Source organism: Palaemon carinicauda, chromosome 21 (genome assembly GCF_036898095.1).
Source record: "Palaemon carinicauda isolate YSFRI2023 chromosome 21, ASM3689809v2, whole genome shotgun sequence".
Taxonomy (NCBI): Eukaryota; Metazoa; Arthropoda; class Malacostraca; order Decapoda; family Palaemonidae; genus Palaemon; species Palaemon carinicauda.
The window spans coordinates 27,332,781-27,353,407 of record NC_090745.1 but is presented as its reverse complement, the minus strand read 5'-3'; the positions used below and the strand labels follow the sequence as shown (position 1 = coordinate 27,353,407).

General features: G+C 40.9%; 2 protein-coding genes across 11 annotated transcripts in view; both read left to right on the top strand.

Moving 5' to 3' along the window:
- LOC137615230 (uncharacterized) overlaps positions 1-20,386 on the top strand; it is a 62,797-nt gene extending 42,411 nt beyond the window's left edge. For all 10 annotated transcript variants that reach the window (XM_068344915.1, XM_068344914.1, XM_068344924.1 and 7 more), the window contains exon 3: positions 18,530-20,386. In XM_068344915.1, the coding sequence (XP_068201016.1) occupies positions 18,530-19,420 (891 nt within the window). In that variant the 3' untranslated portion in view covers positions 19,421-20,386. The remainder of the gene's footprint in view (positions 1-18,529) is intronic.
- The window catches only part of LOC137615232 (DNA repair protein XRCC3-like), a 400,961-nt gene that overhangs the window by 174,076 nt on the left and 206,258 nt on the right, over positions 1-20,627 (top strand). The gene's annotated exons all lie outside the window — the stretch shown is intronic.

The following is a 20,627-nucleotide window of genomic DNA, read 5'->3' as shown; positions in this document are numbered from 1 at the left end:
ACCCATACCTAATTTTTGAAAATATCTGGGCCTTGTATAATTTTAAAATAGTATTGCTGTCTGACCCCCATGATGTGTGGGAAAATACTTTTAAAAGATTCAAACCATGAAGACATTTAGCATTTAACACTTTTAAGTGAGGAATTCATGTAAGCCTACAATCAAATATCAAGCCTAAAAATTTAGCTTCACTTACACATGGAATCCGTTGACCTTTGATGTATATATTCGGGTCTAGATGTACTCCCCGAATACGACAGAAATTGACAACAACAGTTTTACTTGTCGAAAACTTAAATCCATTTATATTGGCCCACTGGATAATTTTGTCAATTGAGAGTTGTAGTTTTCTCAACTATTGCTGTTCTAGCTCCTGCAAATGATATGGAGAGATCATCCACAAATAGTGTTGAGAGAGCTTCCTGGGGAGTGACTGAGGATATCCCATTAATTGTTAGTACAAATAGGGTTACACTCAGCACACTACCCTGAGGAGCTCCCTCTTCCTGACATTTTCTCTCTTTGATAGAGTTTCCTCCACTCTCACTTGAAAAACTCTATGTGAAAGAAATCATTGAATAAACAGTGGTAGCTGTCCTCTTAATCCCAATTCATGAATGGTTTTAAGTATACCATATCTCCATGTAGTATCATATGCTTTCAAGGTAAAAAAAAAGACTGTTACATGGTGCTGTTTGGAAGCAAAGGCTTCACAAATAGAGAACTCAAGTCGTATTAACACATGAGTTGTTGAGTGCATTTTTCTAAATCCTCCACAACTGCCTCCAGTCCAGTGGTAGTTTGCCGAGTAAGTATGCTTACAGATTGGTAATACCAGCGTAGCCAGTATAGTACTCCTTAGAGAGAGATGTTATAACATCGAATCTCCTTAGTGATCTCTGTCGGGCAAGAGAACGGTCTCTAACGACTGATCGCACGTAATTACTTCCAAAAGGTAAGATTGAGGTGTATCTCCAATCTATTGTTAGACAGGTAATGTATGCACAAGTCCCAATACACACCAGTAACACAGACTAGGGAGGCAGGACAAATATGGATGCAGCCCAAATTATTTGTAGCGTCCAGAACTTTGTTGGAGAATGTACAAGCGAGACAGTCTTCCTACTAACAATGAAATATTTGTATTTCTTCGTTTCTGATGAATCTGCCAAACTGGCATAAGCTTCAGATGTTCCCTTCCTGGAAACAGATTCGCTTATGTAAAGCTTTGGAGTCCAAGTACAGTATTTAAAAAAAAACAATAGACGCCCTACTGGAAAGCTAGGAAGGAACTGCCCGGCATGAAGGCAGAGTCTACTTGAGGGTAGACCTCCTATGTTTGGTTACAGGAAAATAGAAGGGTAATGCATAACCTAACTTCCCGTAAGGACTACAGTAATACCTTGACATATAAGCATAATGCGTTCCGAACTCGTATGTCAATGCACTGGTATCTAAAGTAAATTTTTCCCACATAAAGTAACTGAAAAAAAATTTAATCCGTTCCCGTCCACTTAAAATCACTTTATGGTATAACAATGGAAAATCATGCTTTTAATTGCTTCAATACTTTACATACACTCACAAAATTATATAAATGATTGCTGGACTGTGAGCTGCAATTATGGAGTTCTTATCTTTGAGACAGACAGTAGTCGCTAATAGCGGTGTGTACGGAGGGAGGAAGAGAGAATTGGACGGTACATATACGGTATTTACACAGTTCCTTACACAACGTATTGTAACACTTAAACTTCAAATTAACTGAACTTGGCCTACTTAATTTAAAATATTTTTTTAATATAATCTTATTTCCTAATTAAAAATTTTTTTTCACCGTTCTTCACTTGTCTTGGCTCTTTTTGTCTTGCTTTCACTTTTACCTGCTGCAAGCCTTTTAAAAAGATGATATCCAAGGAGCTTTGTTTCTTTCTCCCTTTCATTTGCAGAAATGAGTCAAGCAAGTGTCATTAAAAAGAGCTGAAGCACGACCACAAGACAATTTATGCGGTTGTCTCTCTTCCAGAAAATCAGAAACATCCTGTCACTTAGCCAACACTTCCTTAATCTCCCTCGAAGAAAGAAGTTCCTCCTCCGGTCCCACCTCCTCCTAGCTACTGAGCTCTTGCAACACCTCCGTATGTTGCATCGTCTGTAGGTCTTTCAACTCCTACGTCGTAAGCTCTTCTTAATGCTCATTGACAAAGTCGTTGAGATCTGCCTCGTCTACCTCCAGTCCCATGAACTCGCCGAGAGACACAATCTTCCAACACAATCTTTGAAATCCCTTTCAGCTACAGAATCTAGCCACAATATTTTCCATGCTGAATTTAAGGTTCTTCGCGTTACACCCTGGCATGCCTCGTCAATAATTTTTAAACAATGCATGATATTGAAGTGTTCCTCCCCAAATTCAAGAAGGGCGAGAGATTAGTGTTATCTGTCACTTAGAAGCATTTTTTTTTTAACAAACACTTTGTGTACAGCTTCTTGAAATTGGAAATATGTAACCTGTTGGTCCATGGGCTGGAGGAGTGCCGTGGTGTTGGACGGGAGATAGAGGACCTTGATGAACTTGAATTCATCAAGAATGTCATCTTGAAGACCTGGGTAGTGACCAGGACCATTGTCTGAAATGATAAGACATTTCAATATCAGGTTTTTCTTCAACAGATACTGCCAGACCATAGCACAGATTTACCCATTCTGTAAAGAAATGCCACGTAACCCATGCCTTTGAATTTGCTCGCCTTGTGATTTGAAGCTTTTCTTTCAATATCTTGTGACTCTTGAAAGCACCTGGGTTTTTGGAGTTGTATACCAGCAATGGCTTGATCTTGCCGTCACCGTTGGCATTAGCACATAAGCCTAGATTCAATCTATCCATCATGACTAGCTATGAACGTCTCCACTGGCGTTGATGTCTCCTCACTCTCAGCTGCTTCCCTTTGTTTCAAGTCTTCGTAGATTTCACTGCCTTTTTCACAGATGATTGTCTCAGTCACACTATCTCCTGCCATCTGCTTTTCTTTGATCCACAACAAGAGAAGCCTTACCATTTCATCATTTACATTACAGTAGTCTGTAACTTTCATAGGATGGTTAGTTTTTTGGAAGGCTTTGTGCACTTAATAACATCCTTCCGTTTAAGTATGGCACATATCGTTGATGTACTCTTAGCATAAAGGAGGGCAAACTCACTCGCACGGACACCACGCTCATGTTTTTCGATAATTTCACGCTTCACCAATATCATCATCATGCGCTTTTTCTTATCATTGCTAATGTTTCCACTCGCTTGCTTTGGACCCATTACTTATCAAGTTTATTGTCTATGAATAAACTTTAAAATCACGTAAACAACACAAATAACACAGGCAATGCCCGGAGATGTGTGCAATAGTTGGAGATCATGCGAAATGAATGAGCGATGTGGGCCTCGAGAGCAGCTCCCAAGTGCTTGACCACTTAGCGTTAGCACCTGTAAGCTTGCTTGTATGTCAAGTTTGTTATCGTATCTCAAGTTGCTCTATGTTGGGGCGCTCGTATGTCAAGGTATTACTGTATAGCCATTGAAACTAAAGATTTATTAGAACTGAGTTCTAATTATTAGATGCTTTATAGTTTTTGTCGGCAGAATGATTGCTTGCTCGCGTACGACTGCGCATGCGCAACTTCTTTACCTCCGGATAAGCGTTTGAAAACGAGCCTGAGCTGGCTTTCAGGAATAATGCATGAGCGACAAATCGTGACATTATTGCCAAAGAATTTGATTATCAAGTAGCTGTAGCATTTTTAGCATACAGGTAGTGTAGCGATCATACCTGCGTTGATATTGTTGTCTTGCCTCGGGCAGGGGTTGCCAGCGTTTGTAAACGTGAGAAGCTGACAATGTTTGCCTGGCTGCCTTATGGGTGGGTCTTACTATCGTTCATACACATAAGTAGAAGTTTACACTATTCCCTTGGGAGTAGAGGTTTGCAAAAAAAAAGATAACCTTGCAAGGGTATATGTCTCTAACTCTTTGTGCGAGCGCTCCGAAGAGCTCTCCATTCCATAGGGAAAACAAGCCTGAGAAATTAACCCTGGAGGTTTAAGTTTCACGAAACTTGCTGTCTAGCGAGAATTCTTTGTGCCCAGAGTCACTAGTAAACTGTATTTGAGGCAATTACTCTGAGGTTTTGTTTTGGCAAGAGTACATGTGCCATCAGAAGAGTTAATTTCAGCTTTTTACGGAGTATTAATGAATGCCTGTAGTTGTGTAATATTCCTCAGGGAAAAAAGTTTCCCATGAAGAAGTGTAGTCTCGCATGTAAGGGTTTGTTGGCCCAGAACACAAAGAACATAAACACTAGGCAGGTGGCGAGAACTAGTGAATGCTATATGACACTAGCAAACACTGGCAAGTGCTCACAAATGCCAGTGAGAATCAGTGAATGTTATCTGATACTAGCAAATGCTGGCAAGCGCTTGCGAACACCACCAAGAGTCATCGAACGCTGGCGAGGAGAGCATTGAATCTTACCTGTAAGGCTCAACACAGGTGATGTGAGTAAGTATGTGCTACTGAAGTAGCACTCACTTGTAACAGTAAGCTGAAGCTCTTTGTGTTACTGGAGTAGCACACGTGAGCTAATAGGGTCTCGCAAATCCGCCATGGGTACTAAGACGGGCAATCTGTGTTGCTCACAGACCTTTGTCGGGCAGCAGAGCTCACTTGAACTTAGTGGATGGATGCGCAACACTGCGCATGACTTCTCTGCGAAACTGAGGTCCTTGTGAAGTACTCATGCTCATCTTACCCCTCAAAAGAGGGTGGTGAGTAGCCTTATGTCATCCCCTCGAAAGGGAACAAAAAAGGCGTAGGTCCCGAAGGGCTTGGAATACAAAGCTCCATGAACTCTGTTGTTCCCCAAGAAGCACGATGTAGGAATAACCCTGAAGAGTTATAGCCTATGAGTAGTTTCTCCCCCAAAAGAGGTGAAAATCATGAGGCACAGGTCCCAAAGGACCTGGCCTAACGAGGGTCTAAGAGCTTTGTTGCGCGCAAAGGCATGATGTTGGCAATAACCGCGAAGAGTTGATTCATACGGGACTTGTCGATGAAAGGGGAGGCGGCCGCAAGAGGCCGGCAGTCGTCACCATCTGCGACAAAGACCATAGGGGAAAGTTGCAATAATGAGACTTGTTTTCTAGCCTAAGGGTACGGCGGCAATGAGTAGGAACTGCAAGCAGTCACCTAACTCCTTCGTCGCCAAGCTCCAAAGAGCAAGGGCGGGGCGTGGACGAATCCAATTTCCGCTAGAGGCATCCCCCAAAATTGAAACCACACAGGTGAAGGTAGTCTCTCCCGTGAATGGGAAAGGCGACCAATCTCTGTTGCTGCTGTCTGACATTCTCCCTGCAAGCGAGGAGATTGCTGGACAGTGGCTGGTGTAGGGACTCTCCCTTGGAAGGGAAATTTGCTCAACACCTGGTGGAGGTTAACTCTCCCTCGGAAAGGGAAATTATCCAACTCCTGGAACGAACATCCGGCCAGCACTCTTTGCTTCCTGTCAGAGCTGCACTCAAGCTGAAGGTCGAAGGGGAAATTTAGCTGTGATCTACTTTCTGGAGGATGTTGTGTACTGTAGTTGACTTCAAGTTCCCAGAGAGGTATCTATCCTGTTGTACAAAACTACAGTAGACCCCCTTTTGGTGCTTATTTTATGGCTGTGTCACGCGATACGTCACAATAACGTGGCCCCAAAAAGCTTGTAAGGATTTTTGTAATAAAGGAATTTCGTTTACATAATTCTATAGGTTCTTACTAAAATTATTTGTATTCATTTGATAGATACACTTTCAGCTAGTGCCTTGTGTAGCCCAGCTAAACGTTTGGTGAACTAATCTCTCTCGGGGAGTGTAAAGAGCATGCCCAAACCACCTCTATATGCCCCTCATCATGATCTCATCCACTTATGGCACTTGAGTAATCTCTCATAGTTTTATTTCTAATTGTGTCATGCCATTTAACTCCCAATATTCTTCTAAGGGCTTTGTTCTCAAATCTACTAAATCTATTGGAGATTGTTTCATTGTCATACCACAACTATGTCCATATAGTAACACCAATCTCACTAAACTAATATATACAGTTGTCTGATTATTATATGTAATTTCAGGCTATTTGATTTCCAAATTTTACTTAACCTAGCCATTGCTGATTTTCTTTTTTCAATCTTTCACTAAACTCTAATTCTCAAGACCCTGTATTGGAGATCATAGTTAATAGATACTTAAATGATTCCACCTCATTAATCCTTTCTCCTTCCAATGATATTTCATCTTCCATTGCATATTCCATTCTCATCATCTCTGTCTTTCTCCTGTTTATCTTGAGCCCAACCTCCTGTGATATTTCATGCATTCTTGTAAGCAAGCATTGCAAATACTGTGGTGTTCTGCTAATAAGGTCAGCATCATCAGCATACTCTAGGCCTGCTAATATCCTATTACCAATCCAGTTCAATCCTTCTCCACTATCTACGACTGTTCTACGCATTACTAAAGCCACGAATAGGATAAACAACATAGGTGACAACACATTCCCTGGGAGTGCTCTGCTGTTCACTGGAAATTCATTTGATAGGGCTCCATTAACATTAACTTTGCACATGCTGTGCTCATGAATAGACGTAGTCAAATTTACATATTTAATAGGAGTTCCATATTAATGCAGGACTCTCCACAAAATTGGCTGGTGCACACTATCTAAGGCTTTTTCACAGTCCACAAATGCCATCAAAAGTGGATTTCTATATTCTACACATTGCTGTACAACATGTCTCAAAATGAGAATTTGATCAGTACAACTTCTATCTTTTCAAAATCTTGCTTGTTCATCTCTACTTTTCATCGTTTTTTCTCTCCAGTTTATTTAGAATAAGCATACTATATATTTTCATAACTTATGTAAGTGTGATGTCTCTGTAATTATTGCAATCAATCAGGTCTCCTTTTTTGCCCTTTTCACTAACACTCCTAACTCTCATTCATCAGGTTTTGCTTCTTCATGCCAGATTCTACAAAATAATCTTGTAAGTATTCTTGGGGGGTTGCTTCATTTTCAGCCAGTATCATCTCATCAGCAGTTATTCATTTATATCCATGGGCTTTCCATCTTTTGAGTTTTTTATTGATAGCTTCGACTTCAAACACACTGAAGTCATTCATGGGCAAACCAAGGTCTTCATCAGCTTCAGGTATATCAATCCAATTATTTCTTTCCTATCTCCTATTCATAATCTCACAAAAGTGTTCCATCCAACATTGTCTCTCTTCATCTTCTGTTGTTATATCAGATCCATATCTTTTTTATGTGTATATGCTTCTTCTTTTTTGTCCCTGTAGAGATTTCATTAATAATTCCATGAGCAATTCTTACACTATAACCACTCTGTGAATTCATAGCTTTGTCAGCCTCATCTGCTTTCTGTCTAAATATTCTCTCCAGTCATTCCTAGCTTTTTTTTTTTTTTTTTTACCTCACTATCAATACTGGACTACTTACTATGCTATACATTGTAATTTTCATTACTTTCTCAAAAACTTTCAACAATCAATTTCTGTCGTCTTCTTTTTATAGTAACCCACTTATTATTTTATATCCAGGGCTTTCTTCTTGTGACTGCGTTTCCCAAAACTTCAGTATCAACTGACTGATATATGTTCTTAATATCACACAATTCTGCATTAATTGTCTGCTCTTCATCTCTTAAAGTCTTAAGATTGCAAATTGATTCCTACATTCATTGCAATTATTTCTCAGTGCTCTTCTTCTAGAAGCTTAGTTGTATCAAACCTAGATATTTATCTACCTTTCTGTTTGGTGCTTTCAGTTTTAATTTCAGTGTGGCAATGAGGAGCTGGTGGTCATTACCAATATCTGCACCTCTGTAGCTTCTTACTTTTCTCAAGAGTCCTCCTTCTCTCTTTGTTAAAGGCAATACAGTATGATCTATTTGATTTTTGTAATTACCACATTGTGAAATCCATGTATATTTGTGGATGACCTTGTGCTAGAAAAGAGTAACTCCAATAACAAGATTGTTTGTTGAATAGAAACGTATGAAATTGGCTCCATTTTTATTTGCAACTTTGCCAAGACCCTCGCCATCCATCACATTCTCTATCCGTTGATTAGTCCTTCCAATTTTAGCATTGAAATTGCCAATCCCAATTTTCATGTCTCTCTCTGGTATCTCATCTATTACAGGTTACAGTTCTTCATAGTATTCATCTTTCCTTTCTTCAGGGTAATAATTTGTTGGTGCATAGCAAACTATAATACTCATATTGCACTGCTTTGATTTGAACTTTGCAAGTAACAATCTACTATTTACAGCTCTCCACTCTGTTAATGCCTTTTCTGCTCTTGGTGTCATCATATTTGCTCTAGACCCATATAAATTTCTTACATTGCATTAGATTTTTCTCTCACCCTAATGAAATAAAATACACATTGTTTTTATGCTTCTTAGTAGATTCATTGAAAATCACGCTTCATTTTTGTATACTGTACTTGATGTATGTATGAATCTGAGCAATTAAATAACAATAACTAGATGATGATGATAGTAAATATAAATACTCTCAAGACATACAGTACTTAACACTCCTCACCTTGAGAGATTACTGTAGGGTTGTGGTGACCTAGGAGGGTTTGCGGGAGCCTATAGGTCTTATCTTCTGAGCCATCAGCAGCCATGGCCTGGCTCTCTTTGGTCCTAGCTTGGGTGGAGAGGGAGCTTGGGTGCTGTGATCATATGTATACTGTATATGGTCAGTCTCTATGGCATTGTCTGGGTTGATGCGGCAGTGTCACTGTCTCTTTCCTCTGCCATTCATGGGCAGCCTTTAAACCTTTTAACAGATACACAGTAAGGATGTTCACACACCATTTGCCTATGCTCGTTGTTGTATCAAGAGAAGTACAGTACTGAGAGCTGTCTCATAATGGGAAGAAACATCGGCATGAGCATCTCATATGGATCTAAGCACATTTACTTCCAGGATGAAGGGTACCACCCTTCTTTCCCCCCTTAATGGATTATTTCTCTTTCAGGAGAGAGGGAAGCAATGTGTGTTGATTTATGTCCCCTAATAGGAAGAAACATTGGTACGTGGCTATTTTCCACCTGTTTGGTCATGTACCAGGAGTAATGATTGCCAAAATTTGTCCCGTAGTTGGAAAACATGTTGGCATGCATAACTCTTGATCTCATACCGAATGTACTACCAAGTGCTGCTACTTTGCCCAAAGAAGAAGTCATCTAGAGGACAATAGCGGTTTGGTCTCCAATTGATCTCTCCCTGCATATATTAGAATGGCAAGTTCCTGGAGAACGTTACATACCAAGATCGTACCCATCATTGAGTAGTACATGGCATAGTTGTTCACATGCCTCTTACCAGCACTCAGTCTTGTATGAAACCAAACTGTCATACCCTCGATTGGGTTAGATGAAGCCACCATCTTTCCCATCCTTACGACAGATATTGGAAGGTGACAAGATAACCTCCTAGGAAGACGAGAATCCAGCAAAAGAATCAGGGTGAATGTACTCCCCCACTCATGCAAGCAGTGTAAGGACAAAAGCAGCCCATCTTGACACTGTCACCAAGACAGCTATCTATGTGAAAGGTTTCCGCAAGCACTGTCACTGAGACCAGTATCCATGCACAAGTGTTCCACAGGCAGCAGTTCTTTGTGCAACTGTTCCAAGCACACCATCTCCACACTAACAATTTCCATGCATACAGGCTCTTAAGTGTATGAGTTTGAACTGTACTGCCTTCCACATGTAAACGCTTGACTCATACACGCTCCATGCTCAAGGTCTCCACGCATATTTGCTCGGACTGTACATCCTTCCCGCGCGTGTACGTGCTCAGATTATACTGCATACCAAGCGTACATGCTCCTTGCTCACGAGTTCCACGCCTTAGAGAAGCTAGTTCTCCACATACCCCTATATTTGACACCACTATTATCTCTTCGTGTTATTGTTAGGTTTTTCAACATTTTACGCTAACTTATCTAGATTTTCCTTCATTCTGAGGCTGATCTAGATATCATACCATACTCCATGACTGATCAATGGCATGAGACCTTCCAACTGTCACAAGTCATTCTGAAATATAGAATCTCTCTGTTACCTTGGTTCAGGCATTTTTGGCCTGGAACTAGAACCCAGCCATTCATGACTTGAAGTCTTTCCTCATTTCTTACTTACGAAAAGCAACTAGCAGAGGCCAGGATTTATTTGTCTTCCTGTCCTGGGAAGACACAACCTTCTACTGTCATATAAGGCTTAAAAGAAGAGATCCTAGAACACTGTTTTTTTTTTTTTTTCTGGCTTCATGGGACTATCAGATGTGCTTATCATACAGGTGAGGACATGAGAGGTCCATCATGGATTAGGGCGCATGAAGTCCAGACATATCGGATCCATCCCAGCTTTCAGGAAGAAACTACTGTATCATAGTTGCAATTCTTGATATTAAGAGTCTGGATACTGATAGAACACTTTCTCTGCTCATTACTTATAGAAGTAGGCTACACCCACGGGTCCCTGGATACCTGTATCTTTGGCCTGGTGGTAGTTGCTCAACAGATCATGTAGCAATAATAGCTCCTTTACAGGACAAGAAACATCTCGTCTTAGAAGTCGGGTCTTAAGCCTTGAATGAGAGGTAAGATTGAGTGTCCCTTTACCTCTGCTTTCTTCCCCTTCCTTGGGGGTGCAGCAGTCACTCACTTATTTGCTGGACTGGATGCTAGATGCAGGTAAAGTGCATGATAGAGCAACTTATTTTAACAATTAAGTTTTGTTCAAGAGTATCTCCCTCATCCTCCCAGATGAGGCAGGAGGTTGGGCAAATGGTTGCTGACCCATTTCTCATAAATGAAAATACAGTCAGACAACATATCTTCTACACAAATAAAGGTTCTTCCTTGACCGTCTAGTAGTCCCTGGTAGTGACCTAGCCCTGCACCTGCCCCGTGTTCATATCCAAGTCGTTATGAGGTTGACAGGAGTCATCGCTTTTGCTCCTGTACAGGGCTGAAGTGCTTTAACATTTCCTGGGAAAATGAACCAGCCAGTTTGGTTATATGAGCTTCCTCCTTCCTGTAGATAAGTCTCCTATTAAAGGACAAAGGTTTGTATTCTGGTAGGAACAAATCACAAATTTTAAAAGTGTTTTGTATTTTTTTTATAACTACTGCATACAAACCTGAGTCCTTTAAGTTACACTTCCCAGTTTAACTACCCTGAAAGTCCTTGTTATAAGGCCTGTCTGGTGGGCAATACTTACCCACCTCCCTTCACCTATCTACTGCCATCTCATTAAGTTTTATCAACTGTATCTAGCTTTGTTGAAAGTATACTTCTATTAAAGGACTCAGTTTTGTATAGTATAGTTAGGAAAATAACAAATTACTTAGAAAATTTGTGATAGTTTGAAATCACTTTAGCTTAGTTTTTGCTATTGTTATTTTATGCTTTGCCCAAAGCATGTTAACTCTCATTGGGAAGGGATTACCTTACCTTTAAGTAGTTTGTAAGAAGCTTTTTTTTTTCTAACTGAACTTATGGAAAGAGTACCTCCTCCCCACAACATTTACTCAGAAAATCAGTTACCTGTAAGATATAAAATCTCTACTGTATTTAGTTTTCAGTGACTCACTTTTCCTTCAGCCACTAATAGTGTGTTCTGTATAGCATACTGTTACTGCATCTCTTAAGTTTTTCATTCTTCATCCATTTCATGATAAAACTTGAGAAACACAAGGGGATAATGAAAGATTTTATTGGAAATATTAAAATTGTAATGCTATGAGAAGGGCTCTTCTGCTTGAATAATCCAAAAAGATGCATACATTTGGATAGAAAGCTCTTCATTGAACCTGAGGTGTTGTTGTCAGGTAATTTTAAGTTCACCATGCAGTTTAATCCTTGAACCTTCCCCTCACGAGTAAATTGCATGCTAGCTATGTTACTAATTGGCTATATGTAGCCTCAGTAATTGTTTTTGTCTTTTTCAATATTTAACTTAGCCGGTGATTATATAAGCTGCAACTCTGTTGCTCGACAGAAAACTCTACGTTAAAAATCCGCCAGCGATCGCTATGCAGGTAGGGGGTGTACTTCAACAGCGCCATCTGTCGTGCAGGTACTCAGTACTCAATGTAAACAAAGAACTCAATTTTCTCTCTGTCGGGCTACCGGCAAGACCTACTAATTCGCTGTTGCTAACTGGATTTGTTTTCACAACTATTGGTGAAGTACACTATTCTAGTTTTGAGCTTTCGCTATGCAGGTGTTTTATCTTCATCTCAAAACTTGAACTCGTTTTGGATAGATTTAATTATGGTGACAAAGAGAGTATGGACTTTCTTTCACTTTTAAATGGCCGACCCTTCCCTTAGAAGGAAGTGTGTTTAGGCTTTTAGTAATTATCTTATCACGTTATAGATTTTCCTCTATATATTTTATATCTCTCCGCCTTTATTAGGCCTCTTCGATTAACTTTCCATTTTTTATAAACATATACAGTAAAATAAATTTTAATGCTTTGTTTATATAGACCTTTCCTGAGAGTAGGCGGTCCTAACTTGGAAACCGAAGTTAATCAACATTGAGCCCTTTATATCGTCTTTAGCTTTTAAAGGATTTAAAACTTTTTAAATGTAATATTTTATGAAAGAATTTCTTTGATAGTCTTCGTACTGTTTTCAAAGATGAACTAACGTTTAGTTTTTTATGCTACGCAGTTGTTGACGTTCAGGACGTTCAACATGCGCTCTATCGTTACGATAGAGAGAGAGTGTATCACGGTTTCACTTTGCAGTAAGAGTAAATCGATTCTGACGTTTTGTTCATTCTTTCTTAGCTTAAATGTTTTAAATTCTAATTTAAAGGAACTTTTTATTTGAAAAACCTTTCAGTTTTTTCCTTTAGTCAAATAACATGTTTTTTTTGACGATATATAATTGGGCTCTTCTCTTAGGTGCGAAATCAAGAGAGAAAGAGAGAGAGAGATAGAGACGGAGGGAGAGAGAGGAGAGAAAACGTTCCGTTCAAGCGGGTAACGTTGTTCTCGTGTTACTCTCGTCCCTAGTCTCTGTACGGGGAGGAAGGATAAAACGTTTTTAGGTTTTTATTCTCGTCCCCAGGCTATGTGCGGTGAGAGATTGAAAACGTAGTTATATGAACTAGTGTTTAGTCTCTTTCCCAGCCACTGATTTTTCTTAAAATATGTTTTCTGTTTTTTGCTGGTATTATGAGCTTGCATTATACGACTAATTTCGCAATTACTACCTTTTAATGAAGGGTAGAATTGCGTGTTTCAGGTAGAAATAAGTGCAAAACAGAAAATCGAAGTGATAAAGTGATATGCGCAAAGTGTTACAGTGTTGCGTCCGAGGCGCAAAGTGTTACAGTGTTGCGTCCGAGGGTTCGTCTGTTCGTGCCTGTCGTTCACCTAGTCCGGGACCTCTTGCAAGCTCCCAAGCCCAGGGGAGAAGTAATGTCAAAAGACTTATGGGTTCGAGAGGCCTTGACCAACGAACAGACGTTTTCCCTCTATGGTATCGGGTGTTTCTTACCAAGATCTCCCCTACCATAAGACGAGAGAGACGTTGTTTCTCCTCGCCATCCGTAGGCTTTTCGCATAAGAAACCTGTCACAAGGTTTCGAAGCCCTTAAGCGAAAGTCAGTCCTTTCAGGACAGGTCCAGCGTCCTGGTTACAGCCATTAGGATCAGCTCTGACCCTATGCAGTCATCGGATAACTGCTCGCCGCTTAACAAAAGCGTAACACAGACTCCGAAAGTCTTTTTTTGTAGGCAAAGTGTTGCGGTCACAGACGTTACCTTCGTCTATTACCACAACCATTTCCGTTGATCCTTAAGGGGTTGTATGGCAAAACATGCAGTATATGCTTGCCTCCCTTATGGAAGACTATTCTGCCGATTAGTCCGTTGAGTCTAGCCGTTTATCTCATCGATATCCTGGCTTTCAGCCAACCTAACGTTCCTTTGTGCTTACTGTTGACGTTGGCGTAGCTTAGTCACGTCAGTCAGGTTGTTTAGAACCACACTCGATGCGGTCTCGTGTGGTTTTTCAGCCGCATTTGGACGTTAGGCCACTTGCTGATGCTCTTGTTGACGTTCTAGACGTTCACTAACAATCGGAGTTGACTTGTTTTGACGCTGTGCGTCAACCTCCGCATTCTAGAGTTGTTTTGACTGCTCAGTCTAGGCAGTCAAAGCAGTCTCGAGTGGACGCTGTACGTCCTCACGCACCTGTTGTGGTTGACAGTTCAGTTGTTGACAGTTCACAGACTGTCAAGCAGTTACATGACGTTGCGTTCTGGTCCGCTACTAATGCACCAGTGAGAGACTCAGCTTTTATCGGACAAGGTTCCTGTAGATGAGGAAGTTGCTGTTCTCCCTCCTACTGATATTCCCTTGAGGACTCTGTCAGATGGAGAGGAGCCTTAAGCTGCTTAGCCTCCTATGGACTTTAATTAAATCATGATGATTTTTTTTTAAGGATCTTTGTCCGGATCTTGTAACTGCTGCTCCTCGTTCGCCTTAACGTCAGAGCTTACACTAGGCCTAGCTACTTCGAAGCCGTTGTTTTTAAGCTAGTGCTCTCTCGCTCTCCTAGAGAGCGTTACGTTGGCTAGGCGACTGGTTTTTCACCAGGAGGAGTTTGGGGGATACAGCCTTTGCTTTCCCTTCTTTTAAACTGGTTTATAGAGCGAGAGTCTGATATGACACGAGAGAAGTTCTCGGCTTGGGAGTTCATGCCTCTGCCCAGATAGACTTCTCAATTCTGGTAGACTCTCCCTGGCGCCTAGCCAGGAGACGCTCCAAGTTGTTTACAGGTCAACTTCTCAGCTGTTGTCGAGCCTTTGAAGTTTTGCTGTACTATTATGTCACGCATAACAAGGCTTTCAGGGATGGTAAACGGTTCCGCCTCAGTCGCTAACCCCGTCTGTTGCCACACCTGCTCCCGTAGACCCTAAATGGGCTTTGCTGCAAGACATGCAGTCCAAGCTTGCGTCCTTGATAGAGGACTTAAATGCTGAGAAGAACCTTCTGGCCAACAACCTTCCAACCGGTCGGTTGTGCGCCCTGTTGACGCTGAGGTAACCTACTCGCGTCTGCCAGTTGAGGTGGTTCCTCCACCGATGCGACCCAGTGTGGGTTGCCAGCCGCACGTTGACGTTAAGCGACGCTCGGAGGTGGTTGTTGACGTTCAGGACGTTCAACAACCAGCAGAGGTGACTTGTTGTGACGCAGTGCGTCAACCTCAGCAACCCGGTAGGGTGTTGACTGCACAACCCAGACGGTCTAGACAGTTTCGGGTTGACGCTGTGCTTCCTCGCGCACCCATGGTTGTTGACAGTTCACAGACTGTGCAGCAGTTCCATGATATTGCGTCCGGCTCCGTCACGCATCCACCAGTGCGACCGGATTCAGCGAGTCAGACGTTGCCCACTCCGTTGCCGTTTCCTCATCAGTTTCGGATGAGGAACCCTCTGATGAGGACGTTGCTGAACAAGACGATCAGCCCCCAGCCCTGCTATCCATCCAGAAGATGCTGAAGAAGGAACGCTGCTCAGTCAGGCTGTGGATGAGTCTGGTAGGGACGCTGTCATCCGTGGATCAATTTGTGTCACTAGGAAGACTACACCTCCGTCCTCTTCTATACCATCTAGCTTTTCACTGGAAAAAGGACAAGACGCTAGAAGCGGTCTCGCTCCCGGTTTCCGGAAAGATAAAGTCTTGTCTGACTTGGTGAAAGGACTATATCAACCTTAGAGAGGGTCTTCCCCTGACTGTTCAGACTCCCAACCACGTTCTCTTCTTGGACGCATCGGACGTAGGCTGGGGTGCGACATTAGACGGTCGGGAATGCTCGGGATTATGGAACTCGAGTCAAAGGACAATGCATTTCAACTGCAAGGAGCTGCTGGCAGTACGTCTGACCTGGAAAAGCTTCAGGTCTCTCCTTCAAGGCAAAGTGGTGGAGGTGAACTCGGACAACACCACGGCTTTGGCGTACATCTCCAAGCAAGGAGGGACCTACTCTCTGACGTTGTACGAGATCGCAAGGGACCTCCTCACCTGGTCAAAAGGTCTAGACATATCACTAGTAACGAGGTTCATCCAAGGCAACTTGAATGCCATGGCAGATTGTCTCAGTCGGAAGGGACAAATAATTCCAACAGAATGGACCCTCCACAAGGATGTATGCAAGAGACTTTGGGCCACCTGGGGCCAGCCAACCATAGATCTCTTCGCAACCTCGATGACCAAGAGGCTCCCAATATTTTGCTCACCAATCCCGGACCCAGCAGCAGTTCATATAGATGCCTTTCTACTAGATTGGTCACACCTAGATCTATATGCATTCCCTCCGTTCAAGATTGTCAACAAGGTACTGCAGAAGTTCGCCTCTCACGAAGGGACAAGATTGAGGCTAGTTGCTTCCCTCTGGCCCGCGAGAGAATGGTTCACCGAGGTACTTCGATGGCTAGTAGACGTTCCCAGAACACTTCCCCTAAGGGTGGACCTTCTACGTCAGCCACGCGTAAAGAAGGTACACCAAGGCCTCCACGCTCTTCGTCTGACTGCCTTCAGACTATCGAAAGACTCTCGAGAGCTAGAGGCTTTTCGAAGGAGGCAGCCAGAGCGATTGCTAGAGCAAGGAGAACATCCACCCTTAGAGTCTACCAATCGAAGTGGGAAATCTTCCGAAACTGGTGCAAGTCAGTATCCGTATCCTCGACCAGTACCTCTGTAACTCAAATAGCTGACTTCCTCTTATATCTGAGGAAAGAACGATCTCTTTCAGCTCCCACTATCAAGGGTTACAGAAGCATGTTGGCATCAGTCTTCCGTCACAGAGGCTTAGATCTTTCCAACAATAAAGATCTACAGGACCTCCTTAAGTCTTTTGAGACCACGAAGGAGCGTCGTTTGGTTACACCTGGTTGGAATTTAGACGTGGTACTAAGATTCCTTATGTCAGACAGGTTCGAACCGCTACAATCAGCCTCCCTGAAAGATCTCACCTTAAAGACTCTTTTCCTGGTATGCTTAGCCACAGCTAAAAGAGTCAGTGAGATTCATGCCTTCAGCAAGAACATCGGATTCTCATCCGAAACGGCTACATGTTCTACAACTTGGTTTTCTAGCCAAAAACGAGCTGCCTTCTCGGCCTTGGCCAATATCGTTCGATATTCCAAACTTATCGTATGGTTGGAAATGAACTAGAAAGAGTCTTATGCCCTGTAAGAGCTCTTAAGTTCTATTTAAAACGAACTAAACCTTTACGAGGCCCGTCTGAAGCTTTATGGTGTTCAGTTAAGAAACCATCTTTGCCTATGTCAAAGAATGCTTTATCCTATTTTATCAGACTGTTAATACGAGAAGCTCATTCCCATCTGAATGAGGAAGACCAAGCTTTGCTGAAGGTAAGGACACACGAAGTTAGAGCTGTCGCAACTTCCGTGGCCTTTAAACAAAATAGATCTCTGCAAAGTATAATCGACGCAACCTATTGGAAAAGCAAGTCAGTGTTCGCGTCTTTTTATCTTAAGAATGTCCAGTCTCTTTACGAGAACTGCTACACTCTGGGACCATTCGTAGCAACGAGTGCAGTAGTGGGTGAGGGCTCAACCACTACAATTCCCTAATTCCATAACCTTTTTAATCTTTCTCTTGAAATGTTTTATTATTGTTTTTGGGTTGTCCGGAAGGCTAAGAAGCCTTTCGCATCCTACTTGATTTGGCGAGTGGTCAAAGTCATTTCTTGAGAAGCGCCTAGATTAGAGGTTTTGATGAGGTCCTGTTGTATGGGTTGCAACCCTTGATACTTCAGCTCCTAGGGGTCGCTCAGCATCCTAAGAGGATCGCGAGGCTCCGTAAGGAAGACGTACTTAAAAAGGCAGAGTAATTGTTCAAGTCGACTTCCTTACCAGGTACTTATTTATTTTAAGTTTGTTATTTTGATAACTGCTAAAATGAAATAAAAAATCCTTAGCTCATAATAATGTAAACATTTATTGCTGGTCTCTACCCACCCCCCTGGGTGTGAATCAGCTTATATAATCACCGGCTAAGTTAAATATTGAAAAATGTTATTTTTATAATAAAATAAATTTTTGAATATACTTACCCGGTGATTATATATTAAAGGACCCTCCCTTCCTCCCCAATAGAGACGCAGTGGACTGAGGAGAAAATTGAGTTCTTTGTTTACATTGAGTACTGAGTACCTGCACGACAGATGGCGCTGTTGAAGTACACCCCCTACCTGCATAGCGATCGCTGGCGGATTTTTAACGTAGAGTTTTCTGTCGAGCAACAGAGTTGCAGCTTATATAATCACCGGGTAAGTATATTCAAAAATTTATTTTATAAAAATAACATTTTCAATCTGAAAACATAATAATTTTTTTTTCAGGAAATCATCACAGCTGACTCTGTCAATAGTTCATCCATATTTGAGAGGAGACTTGGAGATGATGAAGACTATGTAGAAAAGCCATCACAAGACTTCAAAATGAGAAGCACATCTGAAATTATGTCGCCATCCTCAAAAGGTGCAGTCCCTATTAGACGTGGTTATCGGCCTGGTCCTGCATGCAGCAAGCGAAGAAAGAAGCCTAATACGACTACCGTGAGGCAGGACTATACTGAAGATGAATTTGAGACTTTTGGAAAGAGCGTATCTGCTCAGTTGCGTAAATTGTCGCTCAGCAGAGCTCTGCGGGTGCAGACTAGAATCCAAGAGTTCCTAACTGAAGAAAGAATAAATGACTTGGGTATTATCAGCAACTCACCAACCTTGCCATTGTCTACACCTCCTGAGCCAACAGTACCTACATTTGAGTCAAGAATAAATGACTTGGGTATTATCAGCAACTCGCCAACCTTGCCATTGTCTACACCTCCTGAGCCAACAGTACCTACATGTGAGTCCTCCGTCAGTATGTACAACCCTGCATTATATGCAGGTTTGCCAGATATGTCAAGCTCTGATATGAAGGGAACCAATGCTGACAGTGGTTTTGACAGTGTGGATAGCACCACTACAAAATCTATCAGTGAAAGTACTGAGGGGCTTGATGCTACTATTAAGACTGAAAATATTGAAAGTGAACCTATTGTTAAGGTAGAGGAAAACATACCAACATCTCCTATGGAAGATGCAGACAGTCCATTTTTGCAGAAACAGATGGCAGAATTAAAAGCACCTGAAGCTGTAACACCAAAGGAGGAAGTTATTCATAACGTAGAGTGTGAACTTGTGACTCTAGATGAAGATGACCCACTGAAAGGCACTGGGGACTGATTCTTGGCATTTCAGATAATTCTCTCATTTTGTACTTTGGTTAGAGGAGGAAAAAGTGGTTATTTGTAGTACTGTATAAAAAGACTCGATTTGAAAAAAGCACAAACTTGAAAAATATACAATTGTACATTTTATAACTTTTACTGTTTGATGAGAAGCACCCCACTGAAACAAGGATTTTGTTTTTATTGTTTCCAGGATTTCTTAGAAATTTCTTGTGTCCTGGGACCAAATTTATTTATTTCATTCATAAATATGTTATTTTTGGTTTGTCAGTATTTGCCAGAGTTGTTGATTTATCTTCAAATCTTTGTGCAAGATTTTCTCTCCTACATCCTTATGATTTATTTTTCTTCCAATTCTGTGCCTTTTAGGGAGGGATAGTTGTTGATAATAAGAAATGTATATTTGGAAGATTGTCCTTTTTGAGTCAAGCTCAGTATTGTGCTTCAGTTGAAAAACTGTCTATCATTAATTATTTGCTACAAGTTATTTTCTTTTTGTATCTAAATTTAGTTCAGAAATATGCCCTGTAATCTTCAATAATATTGGAATTGGTAAGAATTATTAGTCAGCCAGTATCTCAGGTTTGTCACAGATACAAGATTTTTCAAAGATTAGTAAAGATTGCCACTGCATTATTTGCTTTTCTGTTTATGTACAAGTTTAATATTAAAGATTCATGCATACAAGTATAGAGGATGATGATTGAATGGTTAAGCACTAGTAAGCCATATTTTGAAAAAGAAAATATGGCCAGTATGCTAGTGTAGTCGATATGTTCCAGGCATTATAAATGGTTCAAGTAACAATACCTACATTTTAGACAAGAATAGGACCTGTGTGATTGAATTACCCAGAATTTTCTATAATATTTTGTATATAACTAATTGCATGAAAATGAAGTTTGCATTATAGTTTATAGCATATACAGTACAGTATATATATATATATATATATTTATATATATATATATATATATATATATATATATATATATATATATATGTGTGTGTGTGTGTGTGTATATATGTGTGTATATATGTGTGTATATATATATATATATATATATATATATATATATATATATATATATATATATATATATATATATATATATATATATATATATATATATATATAACATCAATTCATTGATATAAAAATGTACAATGATAGAGTATATTAGTCCTTTAACCCTGTGATA